Source organism: Salmo salar, chromosome 07, assembly GCF_965601325.2.
Source record: "Salmo salar chromosome 07, fSalSal1, whole genome shotgun sequence".
In the NCBI taxonomy this organism is placed as follows: domain Eukaryota; kingdom Metazoa; phylum Chordata; class Actinopteri; order Salmoniformes; family Salmonidae; genus Salmo; species Salmo salar.
Genome location: NC_138297.1, coordinates 55,696,859 through 55,714,134, shown reverse-complemented (window position 1 = coordinate 55,714,134; position 17,276 = coordinate 55,696,859). Strand labels below are relative to the sequence as shown.

At 44.5% G+C, this 17,276-nt stretch overlaps 1 protein-coding gene across 3 annotated transcripts; it reads left to right on the top strand.

Annotated features, from left to right (window-relative positions):
* Positions 1-897: 897 nt before the first annotated feature.
* LOC106609585 (4-galactosyl-N-acetylglucosaminide 3-alpha-L-fucosyltransferase 9-like) lies at positions 898-17,235 on the top strand. 3 transcript variants are annotated; one of them, XM_045722214.2, is made up of 3 exons: positions 943-1,087; positions 9,655-9,742; positions 11,587-17,235. In XM_045722214.2, the coding sequence occupies exon 3, from the start codon at positions 11,596-11,598 to the stop codon at positions 12,742-12,744; it is 1,149 nt and encodes a 382-aa protein (XP_045578170.2). In that variant the 5' UTR covers positions 943-1,087; positions 9,655-9,742; positions 11,587-11,595; the 3' UTR covers positions 12,745-17,235. The 3 variants fall into 3 exon arrangements, with proteins under 3 accessions (XP_045578168.2, XP_045578170.2, XP_045578169.2); XM_045722213.2 differs by having other exon boundaries at positions 951-1,087; positions 9,655-9,772; XM_045722212.2 differs by lacking the exon at positions 9,655-9,742 and having other exon boundaries at positions 898-1,087.
* The last annotated feature ends 41 nt before the right edge of the window (positions 17,236-17,276 follow it).

Here is a 17,276-nt window from a genome sequence, read left to right as displayed (position 1 = left end):
CAGACGTCAATTCAACATCTATTCCACGTTGAACCAACGTCATTGAAATGATGTGGAAACAATGATGATTTAACCAGTGTGCTCAGTGGGAATGCTCTTTTGTTATACATAATCTCACAATTACATTTTTAAAAATCCAAATTTATTTAAAATACTTAATTCTTATCATTTATTGTTTTGTATTTTCGATCTTCTAAAATCAGGATCTCTTAGTGGGCATAACCATGAATGAGTCAGACAAATTGAAACAGGTAAGGTCATTTGGGAAATAAAAATAATAAAATACTTTTCTTCTTCTTGTCCTATCAGGTTAAGGTCTCATCAAACTGATTTTAACCATAGGGGTATGACCATGGAGTTGATGGTGTGTCTCGCTTTTGGCAGGTTCACAATCCAATGTAAAATTAGCATAGGTTGTTTTTCAAATGGAAAGTGAACTAGAAAGTTACTTCGATATGTCCATACAACTGATATACAACTCAAAACAATGAACTTGGAATACCACAGGGGTAATAACTTACAGTACAACAAATTATAGCACAATAACACACACTACATAAAAGATACTGTACAAGACCAAAGAAGTTAAAGTCGTATTGATGCTGGGACAAAACTGTTGAGGGCTCTATTTGTCAGGTAAAATAACCCGTTGATTGTGTTGATGCAAATCCTACGTACTGTAGGCTACTCATTATCGAGGGGGTGTGGACCAACCTATTAACTGCTCCTTCTTGTATTATATACAGTGTCTCTGACAACTTTCAACGATAATAAAAAATGATTCGAACTCATTAGAGAGAATAAACTATGCTCAAAGTTCACTTTTTGAATGTGGAGTTAGGTCTAAATAACTATGATAAAAGTACACTCATACTTTGATAAACTTCCTGGCTGCATCAGACAACCAGGTGAAGAGGAAACATAAATAACTGCCACACCTTTTCACCTGACATGCCGTCTCCGAGAGTAGCTCGGCACAAGGCGTTTTGAGGCGTCACTCAGTCACTCACTGATCTCTACACCTGGATGGTATACGTAGACAGTGTGATACAATACTTCATCTTCTCCTGGCATTTTGGATACCAAGGTAAGTTTGATAACTTGGCTTGGAGGAAGAACTATTCATTATACTATGTCATCACTTTGACTGGTTATGTGTAACTGTTACTCTAAATAGAGCATTGTGAGTAATCATAAAAATCATACGGAATCTTGTACTTTACCTTGATAAACTATTTGTTACGTTAATTTGTTTTTTTTTATTTTTGTATTCTTTGATTAAAGATGACTTTGCATATTATGTTATAGTTGAATAAGTGACCAGAGATGTTTTTGTGACAAGAATAAGGAAGTTAGTGAGGCATGAGTCCTAGTTAATGATTGGTAGGATTTTAGACTATGATATGAGTTTTATGTGATAACATGGTTGAATGGTTTGGTATTGTCCAAGGCATTGTTGGTCATTGTTTGAGACATAGTATTCACAGGGTAGCACAAGTGTGGTTTGTTCAAAAAGAGGGGGAAATTAAAAAAGTATTGCATCTATAATTATGTTTATAAAATGAGGAAAATGTGAGGTTATAAAATATTTGTACAAAAACCAACACTTCTGGAACATTCCAGACGGATCACACAGTAATTCCCAACAAAGCACGCAAAAGACAATCTAGAAATGTACAAAAGTACATTAACTTAGCCTTATTCTAAAATGGATTAAATAAATGTTTTTCCTCAGCAATCTACATACAATACCCCATGCCATCGACAGGTTCCCATGCCTCAGCCGGCTCAACAGGTTCCCATGCCTCAGCCAGCTCGGCTGGTTTCAGCGCCTCGCGTGGCTTTACAAGACTCGACTGAAGGTCACCCAGTACCAGTTAAAAACATTAATGGAAGTATACAGTGCATTTGGAAAGTATTTAGACTCCACATTTTGCTACATTACAGCCTTATTCTAAAACTGATTAAATACATGTTTTTCCTTAGCAATCTACACACAATATCCCATAATGACAAAGCGAAAACACTTTAAAAAAAAAAATGTATTAAAAATAAAAGATTGAAAAACTATATTTACATAAGTATTCAGCACCTTTGCTATGAGACTCGAAATTTAGCTCAGGTGCATTCTGTTTCCATTGATCATACTTGAGATGTGTCTACATGCCACGTGTACTCCTGCTCCTCCTCTCTGGTGCTCGTTGTCTCCAGTTTACTCATTATTACACACTGTCACCATCGTTATGCGAACTTGCGCCTCATGAGGCTCACCGGTACTCCATCACCTTCCTGATCACCTCCCTATATCTGTCACTCCCTTTGGTGAGGCGTTATTCTTTCTGTTTAAATGTTTCATGTCTGTACACTTCTCGTGTTTCTTGTGGTGGTCCATGTTTGTTTGTTTATTTATTAAATGTACTCCCTGTACTTGCTTCCCGATTATTAGCTACATGTTACAGAATAACGCTTCATCTGGCTATGCAGGTTCCTGCGCCACAGCAGAAGCGATCGGCCCGCTCCTGGTCATCGGGACCACGTGTCAGGGAGGGGGTACTGTCACGTCTACTCCTATTCCCCCTCTCCCGCGCTTGACGTCGAAGTTTACTCGTACTGTCACGTCTACTCCTGCTCCTCTTCTCTGGCGCTTGTTGTCGACAGTTTACTCATTATTACTCACAACTGTCACCATCGATACACACGCCTCATGAGACTCGCCTGGACTCCATCACCTTCCTGATTACCTCCCCTATATCTGGCACTCCCCTTGGATCTTTCCTCAGGTGTTATTGAATCTGTTTCGTGTCTGTACGCTTTTCGTGTTTCTTGTTTTGTACTATGGTCTATTTATTATTACATTTGCACTCCCGGTACTTGCTTCCCGACTCCCAGCATACACATTACACTACAACTTCATTGGAGTTCACCTGTGGTAAACTCAATTGATTGGACATGACTTGGAAAGGCAGATATCTGCCTATATAATGTCCCACAGTTGACAGTGCATATCAGAGCAAAAACCAAGCCATGAGGTTGAAGGAATTGTCCATAGAGCTCCGTGACAGGATTGTGTCGAGGCACAGATCTGGGGAAGGTTACCAAAACATTTCTGCAGCATTGAAAGTCCCCAAAAACACAGTGGCCTCCATCATTCTTAAATCGAAAAAGTTTGGAACCACCAAGACTTTTCCTGGAGCTGGCTGCCCGGCCAAACTGAACAATCGGGGGAGAAGGGCCTTGGTCAGGGAGGTAACCAATAACCTGATGGTCACTCTGACAGAGCTCTAGAGTTCCTCTGTGGAGATGGGAGAACCTTCCAGAAGGACAACCATCTCTACAGCACTCCACCAATCAGGGCTTTATGGTAGAGTGGCCAGATGGAAGCCACTCCTCAGTAAAATGCAAATGGCAGCCCGCTTGGAGTTTGTCAAAAGGCACCTAAAGACTTTCAGACCATGAGAAACAAGATTCTCTGGTCTGATGAAAACAAGATTGAACTCTTTGGCCTGAATGCCAAGCATCACATCTGGAGGAAACCTGGCACCATCCCTATGGAAGCATGGTGGTGGCAGCATCATGCTGTGGGGATGTTTTTTCAGCGGCAGGGACTCGGAGACTGGTCAGAATTGAGGGAAAGATGAATAAATGTGATATTTCAGTTGTTTTCTTTCTTTATTTTATTTTTATTTTATTTCACCTTTATTTAAGCAGGTAGACAAGTTGAGAACAAGTTGTCATTTACAATTGCGACCTGGCCAAGATAAAGCAAAGCAGTTCGACAACATATAACAACACAGAGTTACACATGGAGTAAAACAAACAAGTAGAAAAATAAGTCTATATACAATGTGAGCAAATGAGGTGTGATAAGGGAGGTAAAGGCAAAAAAGGCCATGGTGGCAAAGTAAAGACAATATAGCAAGTAAAATTTATAAATTAGCAACAATTTCTAAAAATCTGTTTTTGGTTTGTCATTATGGGATATTGTGTGTAGATTGATAAAAACATTTTTTAATCAATTTTAGAATAAGGCTGTAATGTAACAAAATGTGTAAAAAGTCAAGGGGTCTGAATACTTTCCGAAGGCACTGTATATGGAGACTGTTTCGTTCCAAGAAAAAGGGTTAAATACATGTACATTTAAAAAATATGTTCTTATATCTCTCAGATACTTCAGAACGCTTCCTTTTGTTGTTTGGGGGGAGTCTCTCTTCCACATAGTGAATCTGTTATTCAATGTGTTTGTATGAGCTAATAGCAGTAAGACCAAATACAATTTTGAAAATATATATATATTTTTTTATTCTTCAAGAGGTCTTTTAAATCAAATAGCTAAATGATCCTTGGTATGACCTTCTTCAAACAATTCCATATAGCTTAGTAGATTAGAGTCAGGTGTGTGTCAGCTAGTGCTGGGGCAAAAGTGTGCCACCAATCATCAGGCCCCTGAGGACTGCAGTTGTCCATCCCTGGTGTACACTGTGTTTGCTGTACATACTGTATACATCGTCATACAGGATAATCAGACTGTCCTCATGAAAGCTGAATTTATCAACAGCACTGAACAACACCTGATGTTAGCCTTACTTTCACTAGTGATGCATTTTACATTCTTTGTTCCCTGGTGTATTGTCATATAAGATAGTTAATGTGCTTGCTGAAAATAATTAATATGTCACCAGCTCTAGCGCTTAACGCTAGAAAAGCATGGCCTCCTTGGACCCCCCTTCGGCCATCCTTTGAAAGTCAATATAACAGTCTAATGAATACATTTAATATATCCTATCATTTAATTGTGTTTATGGAGGTCTTAGGTTACATTAGAATATGAAATAAAATGTATATGAAAGAACACAATAGCATGTTCATTTGTTTGTAGCTGCAGGCTATATGTACAAATGAAAAAAACACTAAAACCCCACAATTCAAGTGTTAAAATCAATTAAATAAACACTGTCACAAAGATAATTAATTTGTTAAGGACAGGTCTTAAGGAGCATCATGATTTTAATTGAGAATGCATTTCAAAAGAACAGAACGGCATATTTTCTATTGAAATATATTACTATACTTTGAGTGTTGAGTTCATGTGGAGAGGCATGGATGGCATCACTGTAATTCAGTGTTGTTTGGTTAAATGCAGTAGAAACATTTCAGTTGAGTCATTCTGTTTTAGGTATCCCCTTTCCCTTTAATTTTTCTAAAAAGTTATATCTTCAAATATATAGTAGCTCAAGGGGTCATTTTTAAGAGTTGCGTGGCAAGGATAAGTGATTGGGAACTACATAATCTGCTCTTTCTGATACTATATAGACATCAAATCATCTTACCAGCTTGTGATTTGTAGGAAAATTGTCACGACTCCTGCCGAGGGTGACTCCTCTCCCTGTTCGGGTGACGCTCGGCGGTCGTCGTCACCGGCCTACTAGCTGCCACCGATCCCTTTTTCCTTTTCTGTTGGTTTTGTCTTTATTATTTGCACCTGTATTCTATTAGCCCGTTTCCCCACCTGTTCTGTGTGCGGGCTTATTTTCGTTCTTTCACTGTGTGTCGTGTCGTGGAACGTGTTTTGAGTCGTTGTATTTTTATTACGCCCTGTTGTATTTTGGGTGTATACTCTTGATGGTGCGTTTAATAAAAGCACTATAGTATACGCTATTGGTTCCTGTGCCTGACTCCACACCCACAACGTCAAGCGTTACAGAAGCCCGCACCTTAAATATGGAGTCAGCAGGATCAGCCACCACCCCTCTCCCCTCGATGGAAGAACGGGTCCTCCACCACACCACCGTACTCCATCGAATTGGGTCAGTGATGGACCAAATGATGGAGAGGATGGGCCGATGGGAGAGGAGTGGTCTCCTCTCTTCACCTCCGACTCACCCGATGAGTTCACCTACTCCACCCCCTCCTACGTCTGGTTCTGGCGCACTTCGTCTTGCGCTCTCGAGGGAGTACGATGGAGCAGCAGCGGGGTGCCAGGGGTTTCTGCTTCAGATTGACTTATACCTGGCTACCGTGAGGCCAACTCCCTCGGGAGAGGAGAGTGTGAGCCTCCTCGTCTCCTGCCTGACGGGCCGAGCGTTGGAATGGGCCAACGCTGTCTGGAATAGCCCCAACTCAGCGAGGGAGAACTACCCTGAGTTTACCCGCCGTTTCCGGGCCGTATTCGATCACCCTCCAGAAGGCCGGGCGGCGGGTGAGCGACTGTTTCATCTTAGGCAGGAGACGAGGAGCGCTCAAGACTTCGCTCTGGAGTTCCGGACCTTGGCTGCGGAGGCCGGGTGGAATGACAGGGCCCTAATGGATCATTACCGGTGCAGCCTCCGAGAGGATGTCCGCAGGGAGCTAGCGTGTCGGGACACTACACTCTCCCTGGATGAACTGATTGACATGTCCATCCGACTGGACAATCTGCTGGCTGCCCGCGGGCGTTCAGAAAGGGTCCTTTCAGTTCCACCTCCTAGCCATCCCATTCCCATTCCCATGGAGCTAGGAGGGGCCGCATCTAGGGGACCCGGAGGAGGGCGCTCCTCCTGCACCAATTGTTGTCGCTGAGGACACACGGTCGACCGGTGCTGGGGGGGGTCCCTCTGGGAGTCGAGAGGGCAGGCAGAACACTCCTCGTTCACCCCAGGTGAGTCAGCACCAAACTCACCCAGAACCCTCTGTTGGTCACATGTTTGTTTTAATTTTTTCCTTGATTTTATTCCCTGTTCCCAGCATAAGGCGCTAGTCGATTCAGGCGGAACTTTATGGATCGCGGACTCGCCCTCAAGCTGGGAGTTCCACTGGTGCCGTTAGATTCCCCCTTCCCCGTGCACTCCTTAGATAGCCGGCCATTAGGGTCAGGGCTGGTCAGGGAGACCACGGTGCCACTGGACATGGTAACGCAGGGGAATCATAAGGAGCGAATTAGTTTCTTCCTTATCGATTCACCTGCATTTCCAGTGGTACTGGGGGTGCCTTGGCTGGCCAGTCACAATCCCAAGATTTTGTGGAAACAGGGGGTTCTCCAGGGGTGGTCAGAGGACTGTTCAGGTAGGTGTCTGGGAGTTTCCATCGGTGCTATGTCGGTGGAGAGTCCAGACCAGGTTTCCACTGTGCGCATTCCCTCTGAATATGCCGATTTGGCTCTCGCCTTCTGTAAGAAGAAGGCGACTAAATTACCACCTCATCGACAGGGGGATTGTGCGATAAACCTCCAGGTAAACGCTGCGCTTCCCAAGAGTCACGTGTACCCATTGTCCCAGGAGGAAACGTTGGCTATGGAGACATATGTCACGGAATCTCTGAGACAGGGGTTCATTCGGCCCTCCATCTCACCCGTCTCCTCGAGTTTCTTTTTCGTGAAGAAAAAGGGGGGAGGTCTGCGTCCGTGCATTGATTATAGAGGTCTCAATTCCATTACAGTGGGGTTCAGTTACCCACTACCTCTCATCGCTACGGCGGTGGAATCATTTCACGGAGTGCGTTTTTTCACAAAACTGGTTCTCAGGAGCGCGTATAATCTGGTGCGTATTCGGGGAGTAGACAAGTGCAAAACAGCATTTAGTACCACATCGGGCCACTATGAGTACCTCGTCATGCCGTATGGGTTGACGAATGCTCCAGCCGTCTTTAAATCCTTTGTGGACGAGATTCTCAGGGACCTGCATGGGCAGGGCGTGATAGTGTATATCGACGATATCCTGATTTACTCCGCCACCCGCGCCGAGCATGTGTCCCTGGTGGCAGTGCGCTTGGGAGATTGCTGGAGCATGATCTATACGTCAAGGCTGAGAAGTGTGAGTTCTCCAAACGAGCCGTCTCCTTCCTGGGTTATCGCATTTCCACCTCGGGGGTGGTGATGGAGTATGACCGCGTTAAGGCCGTGCGTAATTGGCCGACTCCTGCCACGGTGAAGGAAGTGCAGGGGTTCTTGCGATTTGCCAATTACTTCCGGAGGTTTATCCTGGGTTTTGGCCAAGTAGCGGCTCCCATTACCTCACTGCTGAAGGGGGGGCCGGTGCGTTTGCGATGGTCGACAGAGGCGGACAGAGATTTCACCCAGTTGAAGGCACTGTTCACTGATGCGCCTGTGTTGGCGCACCCGGACCCCTCCTTACCATTCATAGTGGAGGTGGACGTGTCCGAGGCTGGGGTGGGTGCTGTGCTATCTCAGCGCTCGGGTACGCCACTGAAACTCCACCCCTGTGCTTTCTTTTCTAGGAAGCTCAGTCCTGCGGAGCGCAATTATGATTTGGGGACCCGGGAGCTGTTGGCTGTGGTCAGGGCTCTGACTGTGTGGAGACACTAGGTTGAGGGGGCTAGACACCCTATTCTCATCTGGACTGATCACCGGAACCGGGAGTATATCCGGGCAGCTAGGAGACTGAACCCGCGTCAGGCACGGTGGGCCATGTTCTTCACCCGGTTCCAGTTCACCCGGTTCCAGTTCACAGTTCACGCGCTGTCCCATCTTTATGACACTGAGGATCGGCCCGTCGATCCTACTCCCATCCTTCCAGCCTCTAAGCTGGTCGCTCCGGTGGTATGGGAGGTGGACGCGGACATCGAGCGGGCGCTACAGGTAGAGCCTGCGCCTGCTAACTGTCCAGCAGGCCGTAAGTACGTCCCGCTTGGTGTTCGTGATCAATTGATTCGATGGGCTCATACGCTACCCTCGTCGGGTCATCCTGGGGTGGCGAGGACAGTGCTAGGCCTTAGGGGGAAGTACTGGTGGCCCACCTTGGCTAAGGACGTGAGGTTTTATGTCTCTTCCTGTTCGGTATGCGCCCAGAGTAAGGCTCCTAGGCACCTTCCTAGAGGAAAGTTACAACCCCTCCCCGTTCCACAAAGGCCGTGGTCTCACCTGTCGGTGGACTTTCTTAACGATCTTCCCTCGTCTCAGGGGAATGCCACGGTTCTGGTGGTGGTGGATCGGTTCTCTAAGTCCTGCCGTCTCCTCCCGTTGCCCGGTCTCCCTACGGCCCTACAGACTGCGGAAGCTCTATTCACCCATGTCTTCCGGCACTACGGGGTGCCGGAGGACATCGTTTCTGATCGGGGTCCCCAGTTCACGTCCCGTGTATGGAGGGCATTTATGGAGCGCCTGGGGGTCTCGGTCAGCTTGACCTCCGGTTATCACCCCGAGAGCAATGGGCAGGTGGAGAGAGTGAACCTGGAGGTGGGTAGGTTTCTGCGGTCGTACTGCCAGGACCGGCCAGGGGAGTGGTCCAGGTACATACCTTGGGCCGAACTGGCACAAAACTCACTCCGCCACTCATCCACTAACATTTCGCCATTTCAGTGTCTGTTAGGCTACCAGCCGGTCCTGGCACCGTGGCATCAGAGCCAGACCGAGGCTCCTGCGGTGGGGGACTGGGTGCACCGCTCCAAGGAGACCTGGAGGGCTGTCCAGGAGGCCCTTAAACAAGCAGGGAGACGGCAGAAGAGGAGCGCTGACCGCCACCGCAGTGAGGCCCCCGTATTCCAACCAGGGGACAGGGTTTCGCTCTCGACCCGAAACCTGCCCCTTCACCTGCCCTGCCGGAAGCTGTTTCCGCAGCGTGTAGGGCCCTTCAAAGTCCTGAGGAGAAGAAACGAGGTGTGTTACAGATTAAAACTCCCTTCTTATTATCGTATTAACCCCTCGTTTCATGTGTCTCTCCTCAGGCCGGTGGTAGCTGGTCCCTTACAAGACGGTGAGGTGCCGGAGGTCCCTCCGCCCCCTCTGGACATCGAGGGGTCCCCGGCGTATACAGTACGTTCCATTCTGGACTCTAGACGTCGGGTGAGGGGCCTGCAGTACCTCGTGGACTGGGAGGGGTACGGTCCGGAGGAGAGATGCTGGGTGCTGGTGGGGGACATACTGGATCCATCACTGTTGAGGGATTTCCATCGCCTCCATCCGGATCGCCCTGCGCCTCGCCCTCCGGGTCGTTCCCGGGGCCGGTGTCGGCGCGCTGCGGGAGCCGCGCGTCAGGGGGGGTACTGTCACGACTCCTGCCGAGGGTGACTCCTCTCCCTGTTCGGGTGGCGCTCGGTGGTCGTCGTCACCGGCCTACTAGCTGCCACCGATTCCTTTTTCCTTTTCTGTTGGTTTTGTCTTTATTATTTGCACCTGTGTTCTATTAGTGATTAGTTGGGTATTTAAGCCCGTTTCCCCACCTGTTCTGTGTGCGGGCTTATTTTTGTTCTTTCACTGTGTGTTGTGTCGTGGAACGTGTTTTGGGTCGTTGTATTTTTATTACGCCCTGTTGTATTTTGGGTGTATACTCTTTTGATGGTGCGTTAAACAAAAGCACTATAGTATACGTTATTGGTTCCTGCGCCTGACTCCACACCACACAACGTCAAGCGTTACAAGAATTTGAAAAAGTAACTTTTTGGCACACCGTTTACCTGCCTCTTTGTCAATTCCAAGCTGCAGCTGTTCATTGGATTCTTCATTTATAATTTAACAATTGATAATATTCTCACCCATCAGACTATTGTCAATTTAATCTTGTCTTTAGGCTAACTCTATTATTATATGTGGGAAATTAGTTTTGATATATATAGTTTAGTGTGAGGACAGACGCTGGGAGACGAGAAGCAAGTACAGGGAGTGAAGATATACTAGATAAACAGACAAGAAAATAAAACAAGATCAGCGTCTGGACGGGGAACAAAACAACATTAATGCAGACATGGTGAAGAAACTGAGGAAGTGACAGATATAGGGGAGGGAATCAATAAGGTAATAGAGTCCAGGTGAGTCCCATGAAGCGCTGATGCGCGTAACGATGGTAACAGGTGTGCGTAATGATGGGCACCTGGCACCCTCAAGCTCAGAGAGGGGGAGCGGGAGCAGTTTAGGTGCAGTTTAGATTGGCCATCATCAGCTGCGCAGGCTGACTTCCAAGGAATGACCTGCAGTGATTGAGGGGCAGGGGGAAAACTGACGTGCTCTTAAAACTGTTTTAATTTATAACACATTATTTTTGTCATATTAAGATTCTGACAACGACAGTGTGTTATATAGACTTATTTAGGAAAAGTTAAGGACGGGGGGACATTAAAAAGGTTTCTGTTTTGAGTCAACATGACGCTTTTGGCTCTCCTAGTGTTAAACCCCATGAGCTATCAACACTAACTCATCTTTGGAATATGCAGACTCCCTGTCAGCAGGTTACTTGAGAAAATATTTTTGATACTATTTATACTTTTGTACTACAGCCATATTTGCATAAATCGCAATGCATTAAAATGTCCATCAACTTCAATGGCAAAATATTTAAAATTCTAGAAGCTACTTCAGGCTATCCTAACTTCAAACTGTCTATAACCTTTACAATTTTAACCTTAACAATATGAATTAGCATACATTTGCATAAAACTTCCTTGATTTAATGCAAACTATAAGAACACATTGGAAGACATTTCAAATGTGACATTCTAAAAACTTTAGAGACACCAACCCAACTTTCACATGCTCAGGCTATATACGTAATACATTCAATCAATCTTTCTATCTAACTACTTTTTCAGCTATAACCAGTCACTACCATTATCATAATGTATTTCACGTCCATGGTTTTGATTGTTCTCTATTCTCTTTCAAAGGGTCAAGGTATGTCCACTCCGGCCTCTCAGGGGGTTCTACGGCCTGTTCTGATTGGCTGTTTTTTAGTGGCATGCTTCGTGGGAATATTCTTCATTTACTACAAACCCCAGATCAAGTTCCTTTCATGCCCTACTGACCAGGCATCCCACGAGGGGAAGGCTGGTTGTTCTCCTTGCCCTCAAGTAAGTATGGCAGGGAGCCACACGGGGCAAAAAACACACCATGCCCAGACAGCCATTCAGGCCGATGATGACGGAGTCACAGACACTATCATTTTAATCTGGATGTGGCCATTTGGTCAGGCCTTTGACATAAACTCTTGTGCCTACTTTAACATCAAAGGCTGTCACCTAACAGTGGATAAAAACCTTTACAGCAAGGCGCACGGTGTCATATTCCACCATAAAGACATCCATGGAGACCTGAAGAACATGCCCCAAGAGCAACGTCCATGGTTCCAGAAATGGGTGTGGTGGAATGGAGAATCACCGGCTAACACAAACAGGATTCCTGGTGTTGACCACTTGTTCAATTTGACTGCGAGTTATCGACTGGATTCTGATATCAAGATTCCATATGGGTTGCTTGTCGAGGTAACCAGTGAGGATAAAATCTTTGAGCTGCCCAAGAAGGACAAATTAGTCTGTTGGGTAGTGAGCAACTGGAACCCAAACTACAAGAGGGTACAGGTGTTCAACGAGCTCAGTAGGCATGTCAAAGTAGAGGCCTATGGGAGACATTTTAGTAGATACCTAGAAAACGGAGACTACTCGAAGATGCTGTCCAGCTGTAAATTCTACCTGGCGTTTGAAAACTCCATCTACAAAGACTATGCTACAGAGAAGCTGTTCAACGCTATGAAGTTGGGAGCAGTGCCCGTTGTTCTAGGTCCATCCAGGGACAACTACGAACAATTTATCCCAGGGGACTCTTTCATCCATGTGGATGATTTCTCCTCTACAGAGGAGCTGGCAAAGAAGCTTCTCTTTCTCGGCCAGAACGAGGAAGAATACATGAGGTACTTCACCTGGCGAAAGAACTTTAATGTTCAACAAGGGTATTTTGGACTTGAGCACGCCTGTCGCTCATGTGATTACATTCGAAGAAATAAAGGATACAAAACTTTTAATAATCTAAATAAATGGTTTTGGGGCTAAGTGACTAATTTGTAGTGGGACATTTCCATGTAAAAGGACCCATAAACACCAACCTGTAAAGTTCAATCAATACAATGTATTATAATGCCATTTTTACATCTGCAGATGTCACAAAGTGCTTATACAGAAACTGAGCCTAAAACCCCAAAGAGCAAGCAATATAGAAGCACGCTGGCTAGGAAAAACTCCCTAGAAAGGCTGGAACCTAGGAAGAAACTTAGAGAGGATCCTGGCTTTGGTTGTGCCGGGTGGAGATTATAAGAGTACATGGCATTAAGGCCAGATCATTCTTCAAGATATTCAAACATTTATAGGCGACCAGTAGGGTCAAATAATAATTATAGTGGTTATAGATGTCCAGGACAATGTAGCACGACCGGTGAACAGGTCAGGGTTCCATAGCCGCAGACAGAACAGCAGAAAGTGGATCAGTAGCACGACAAGGTAGTCCATCCGGTGCACAGGTCAGGGTTCCACAGCCACAGGCAAACAGCAGATGCTGGATCAGCAGCACGACCAGGTGTTTCCCAACCCTGGTTCTCAAGTACCCCCAGCAGTACACATTTTCATTGTAGCCCTGGACAAACACACCTCATTCAACTCATTGAGGGCTTGATGATTAGTTGACAAGTTGAATCAGGTGTGCTTGTCCAGGGTTACAATAAAAATGTGTACTGTTGGGGGAACTCGAGGACCAGGGTCAGGAAACACTGACTTAAAACACAAGACCAAATCTATATCGATTGGAGTTGCTTACCAAGAAGACAGTGAATGTTCCTGAGTTACAGATTTTACTTAAATCTACTTGAAAATCTATGGCAAGCCCTGGAAATGGTTGTCTAGCAATAATCAACAACCAATTTGACAGAGCTTGAAGAATGTTTAAAAGAATGAACGGCAAATGTTGCACAATCCAGGTGTGGAAAGCTCTTAAGCCTTGTTCACAACGCAGGCCTTAATGCTCTAATCTGTTTTGGAGTACTGACTGTCCAAACAGCAGGTTACAGGTGACCAAATCAGATCTGTGTGTGTTCAGACAGAAGTCATTTGCTGATAAGGCTATGCTAGTTGTCATAGTAATGACGGGTGTGTGTGTGAGACCAGTAGTGTAGGCTGATTGGTGGTGGTGCTTCCTTTCACTCAGAAGTTGCATAGCAAGCTAAAGTGACGACAATGCCTGCCATGGCCGTTTCCCAGTTGATTTGAATGTTTAAAATCATAGTGTAAGAACACTTTTAAAGCCTCAAAGGATAAGATGATCCAACTTGTCAAACTGTCAACTGAGTAGCTAGCAAGCAACAAGATATGCCGAATAACAGTCTAAAAAGCACTTGAGGGCATATAAATCACAATTCACATGGCCATGAATCCGATTTGTATCTTTTTTTTTTTTTTTTTTGTATTATTTCACCTTTATTTAACCAGGTAAGCTAGTTGAGAACAAGTTCTCATTTACAACTGCGACCTGGCCAAGATAAAGCAAAGCAGTGCGACACAAACAACAACAAAGAGTTACAGATGGAATAAACAAGCGTACAGTCAATAACACAATAGAAAAGTTTACATACAGTGTGTGCAAATGGCTTGAGGAGGTAGGCAATAAATAGACCATAGTAGCGAAGTAATTACAATTTAGCAGATTAACACTGGAGTGATAAATGAGCAGATGATGATGTGCTAGTAGAAATACTGGTGTGCAAAAGAGCAGAAAGTAAATAAAAACAATATGGGGATGAGGAAGGTAGATTGGGTGGGCTATTTACAGATGGACTATGTACAGCTGCAGCGATCGGTTAGCTGCTCAGATATCTGACTTCAAACCACCTACGAAGGCTGTTCAGACTGAGGGAAAAATAACAGATTCAAATCGGATATGCAAATAAATAGGATTTGGGACACTTCATACCGCCAATGTGAACATTGCTTTAGAGACCTACCCAGAAAGTCACACAGCTGTAATCGCTGCCAAAGGTGCTTCTACAAAGTATTCTCAGGGATGTGAATACTTATGTAAATGAGATATTTCTGTATTTCATTTTCAATTCAAAAATAATATATTTGTCATTATAGGGTATTTTTTGTAGATTGAGGGAAAATATATATTTAAGAAATGTTGAACTTAAGCTGTAACACTATTTTTGTAAAAATATATATATATATATATATATATATATATATATATATATATAAATATATATATATAAGTCAAGGGGAATGAATACTTTCTGAAGACACTGGGCCCTTTCCAAATTTACCCCTGGACAGGGCCAACCCCACCCACTTTGCCAAAACACAACCCCCACACCAACATAGGGATAACAACAGACCACTAACTTACTACCTTGAGACAAGGCCAAGTATAGCCCACGAAGAGTACAGGAAGGATGGGAGAGCTCAAGCAAGCCAGTGACTCAGCCCTCGTAATAGTGTCAGAGGAAGAGAATCCCAGTGGAGAGAGAGGAGCCGACGAGGCAGAGACAGCAAGGGCAGTTCATCATTCACTCGCCTTCCATCTATTTCAGTTGGTAGAGCATGGTGTTTGCAACACCAGGGTTGTGGGTTCGATTCCCATGGGGGGCCAGCACAGGGAAGAAGAAAAAAAATGTATGCATTCACTACTGTAAGTCGCTCTGGATAAGAGCGTCTGCTAAAAGACGAAACTTTTTTTTTTTTAAATGTCCAGTGCCTTGCTGTTCAACCTTCGCACCCCTGGTACGACCAAACCTGACTGTTGAATGTTCTGTTTTTGCACACTGTTTGCATAGTTGTTTCATTGTTTGGACAGAATATACTGTGATTACAAATGTGAAATATCATGTAAATGTGTATCACACTAATGTCTTGTCATGACAGCAAAGGTAACAAGTTATAGTTACCCACATTTAAATCATTATCTGCCCAGATATCTGCTGATTCCAGTAATTCTGTTATTGTTTCAGGATAATAAACTGACAATACAAGAGCAATGGAATATTGCACTGAACAGGGTTTGACAGTGATGGATGGAAAAGAGGAACTCTGTTACCATAGTGTTCTTGTATTGTTAACCCTTGACAAAGAATGTGGTATTACCATGAAACAATGTTGAAGGTGTTTCTGTGCAAATAGTGTTTTGAAAAATATAACTTGTTAGCAAATAATGTAATGTAAAATAAAATAAAATCAAATTGTATTTGTCACATGCGCCGAATACATCAGGTGTAGACCTTACAGTGAAATGCTTAATTACAAGCCCTTAACCAACAAGCCCTTAACCAACAAGCCTAGACTTACTGCTTGCCATGCGGTAGCAGAGAGAACAGTCTATGACTGTCTATGACTGGCTCAGTTGGTAGAGCATGGTGTTTGCAACGTCAGCATGGTGTGTGCAACGCCAGGGTTGTGGGTTCGATTCCCATGGGGGGCCAGCACACATTTTTTTTTAATTATAAATAAAAAATGCATGAAATGAAATGTATGCATTCATTACTGTAAGTCGCTCTGGATAAGAGCGTCTGCTAAATGACTAAAAATGTAAAAATGTAAAAAAAACTAGGCTGACTGGAGTCTGGCAATTTTTAGGGCCTTCCTCTGACACGCCTGGTATAGAGGTCCTGGATGGCAGGAAGCTTGGCCCCAGTGATGTACTGGGCCGTACGCACTACCCTCTGTAGTGCCTTATGGTCGGAGGCCGATCAGTTGCCTTACAAGGAGGTGATGCAACCGTTCAGGATGCTCTCGATGATGCAGCTGACCTGAAGACCCATGCCAAATCTTTTCGGTCTCGAGGGGGAAAAGGCATTGTGCTTCCCACTTCACAACTGTCTTGGTGTGTTTGGACAATGATAGTTCGTTGGTGATGTGGACACCTATGTGGACACCAAGCTCTCAACATGCTCATGTAATGTAAAATGCTACCCACATACATCCGGTAATGTATAATGCTACCCACATACATCATGTAATGGATAATGCGTCCACATACATCATGTAATGTAAAATGCGTCCACATACATCATGTAATGTAAAATGCGTCCACATACATCATGTAATGCAAAATGCGTCCACATACATCATGTAATGGAAAATGCGTCCACATACATCATGTAATGCAAAATGCGTCCACATACATCTTGTAATGCAAAATGCTGTCTACATGATGATACTGTTCTCTATTGTTAGAATTGGAATGGATGTGAGAAAAAAATACTTGCAATAAATAGGGTAAATACAATAAAACATATTTTAAGTATTTAGTGGATTTTAAAATCAAGTTTACAAAGTGGCGAGTGGCGCAGCGGTCTAAGGCACTGCATCTCAGTGCAAGAGGTGTTACTACCGTTTCTGGTTTGAATCCAGGCTGTATCACATCTGGCTGTGATTGGGAGTCCCATAGGGTGCACAATTGGCCCAGTTTTGTCCAGGTTCAGCTGGGGTAGGCCGCCATTATAAATAATAATTTGTTCTTAACTGACTTGCCTAGTTAAATAAAGGTCAAATGTAAAAAATAAATCAACTGGTGTGTCCTTACTGTGCCTTTGAGTATCCTTGAA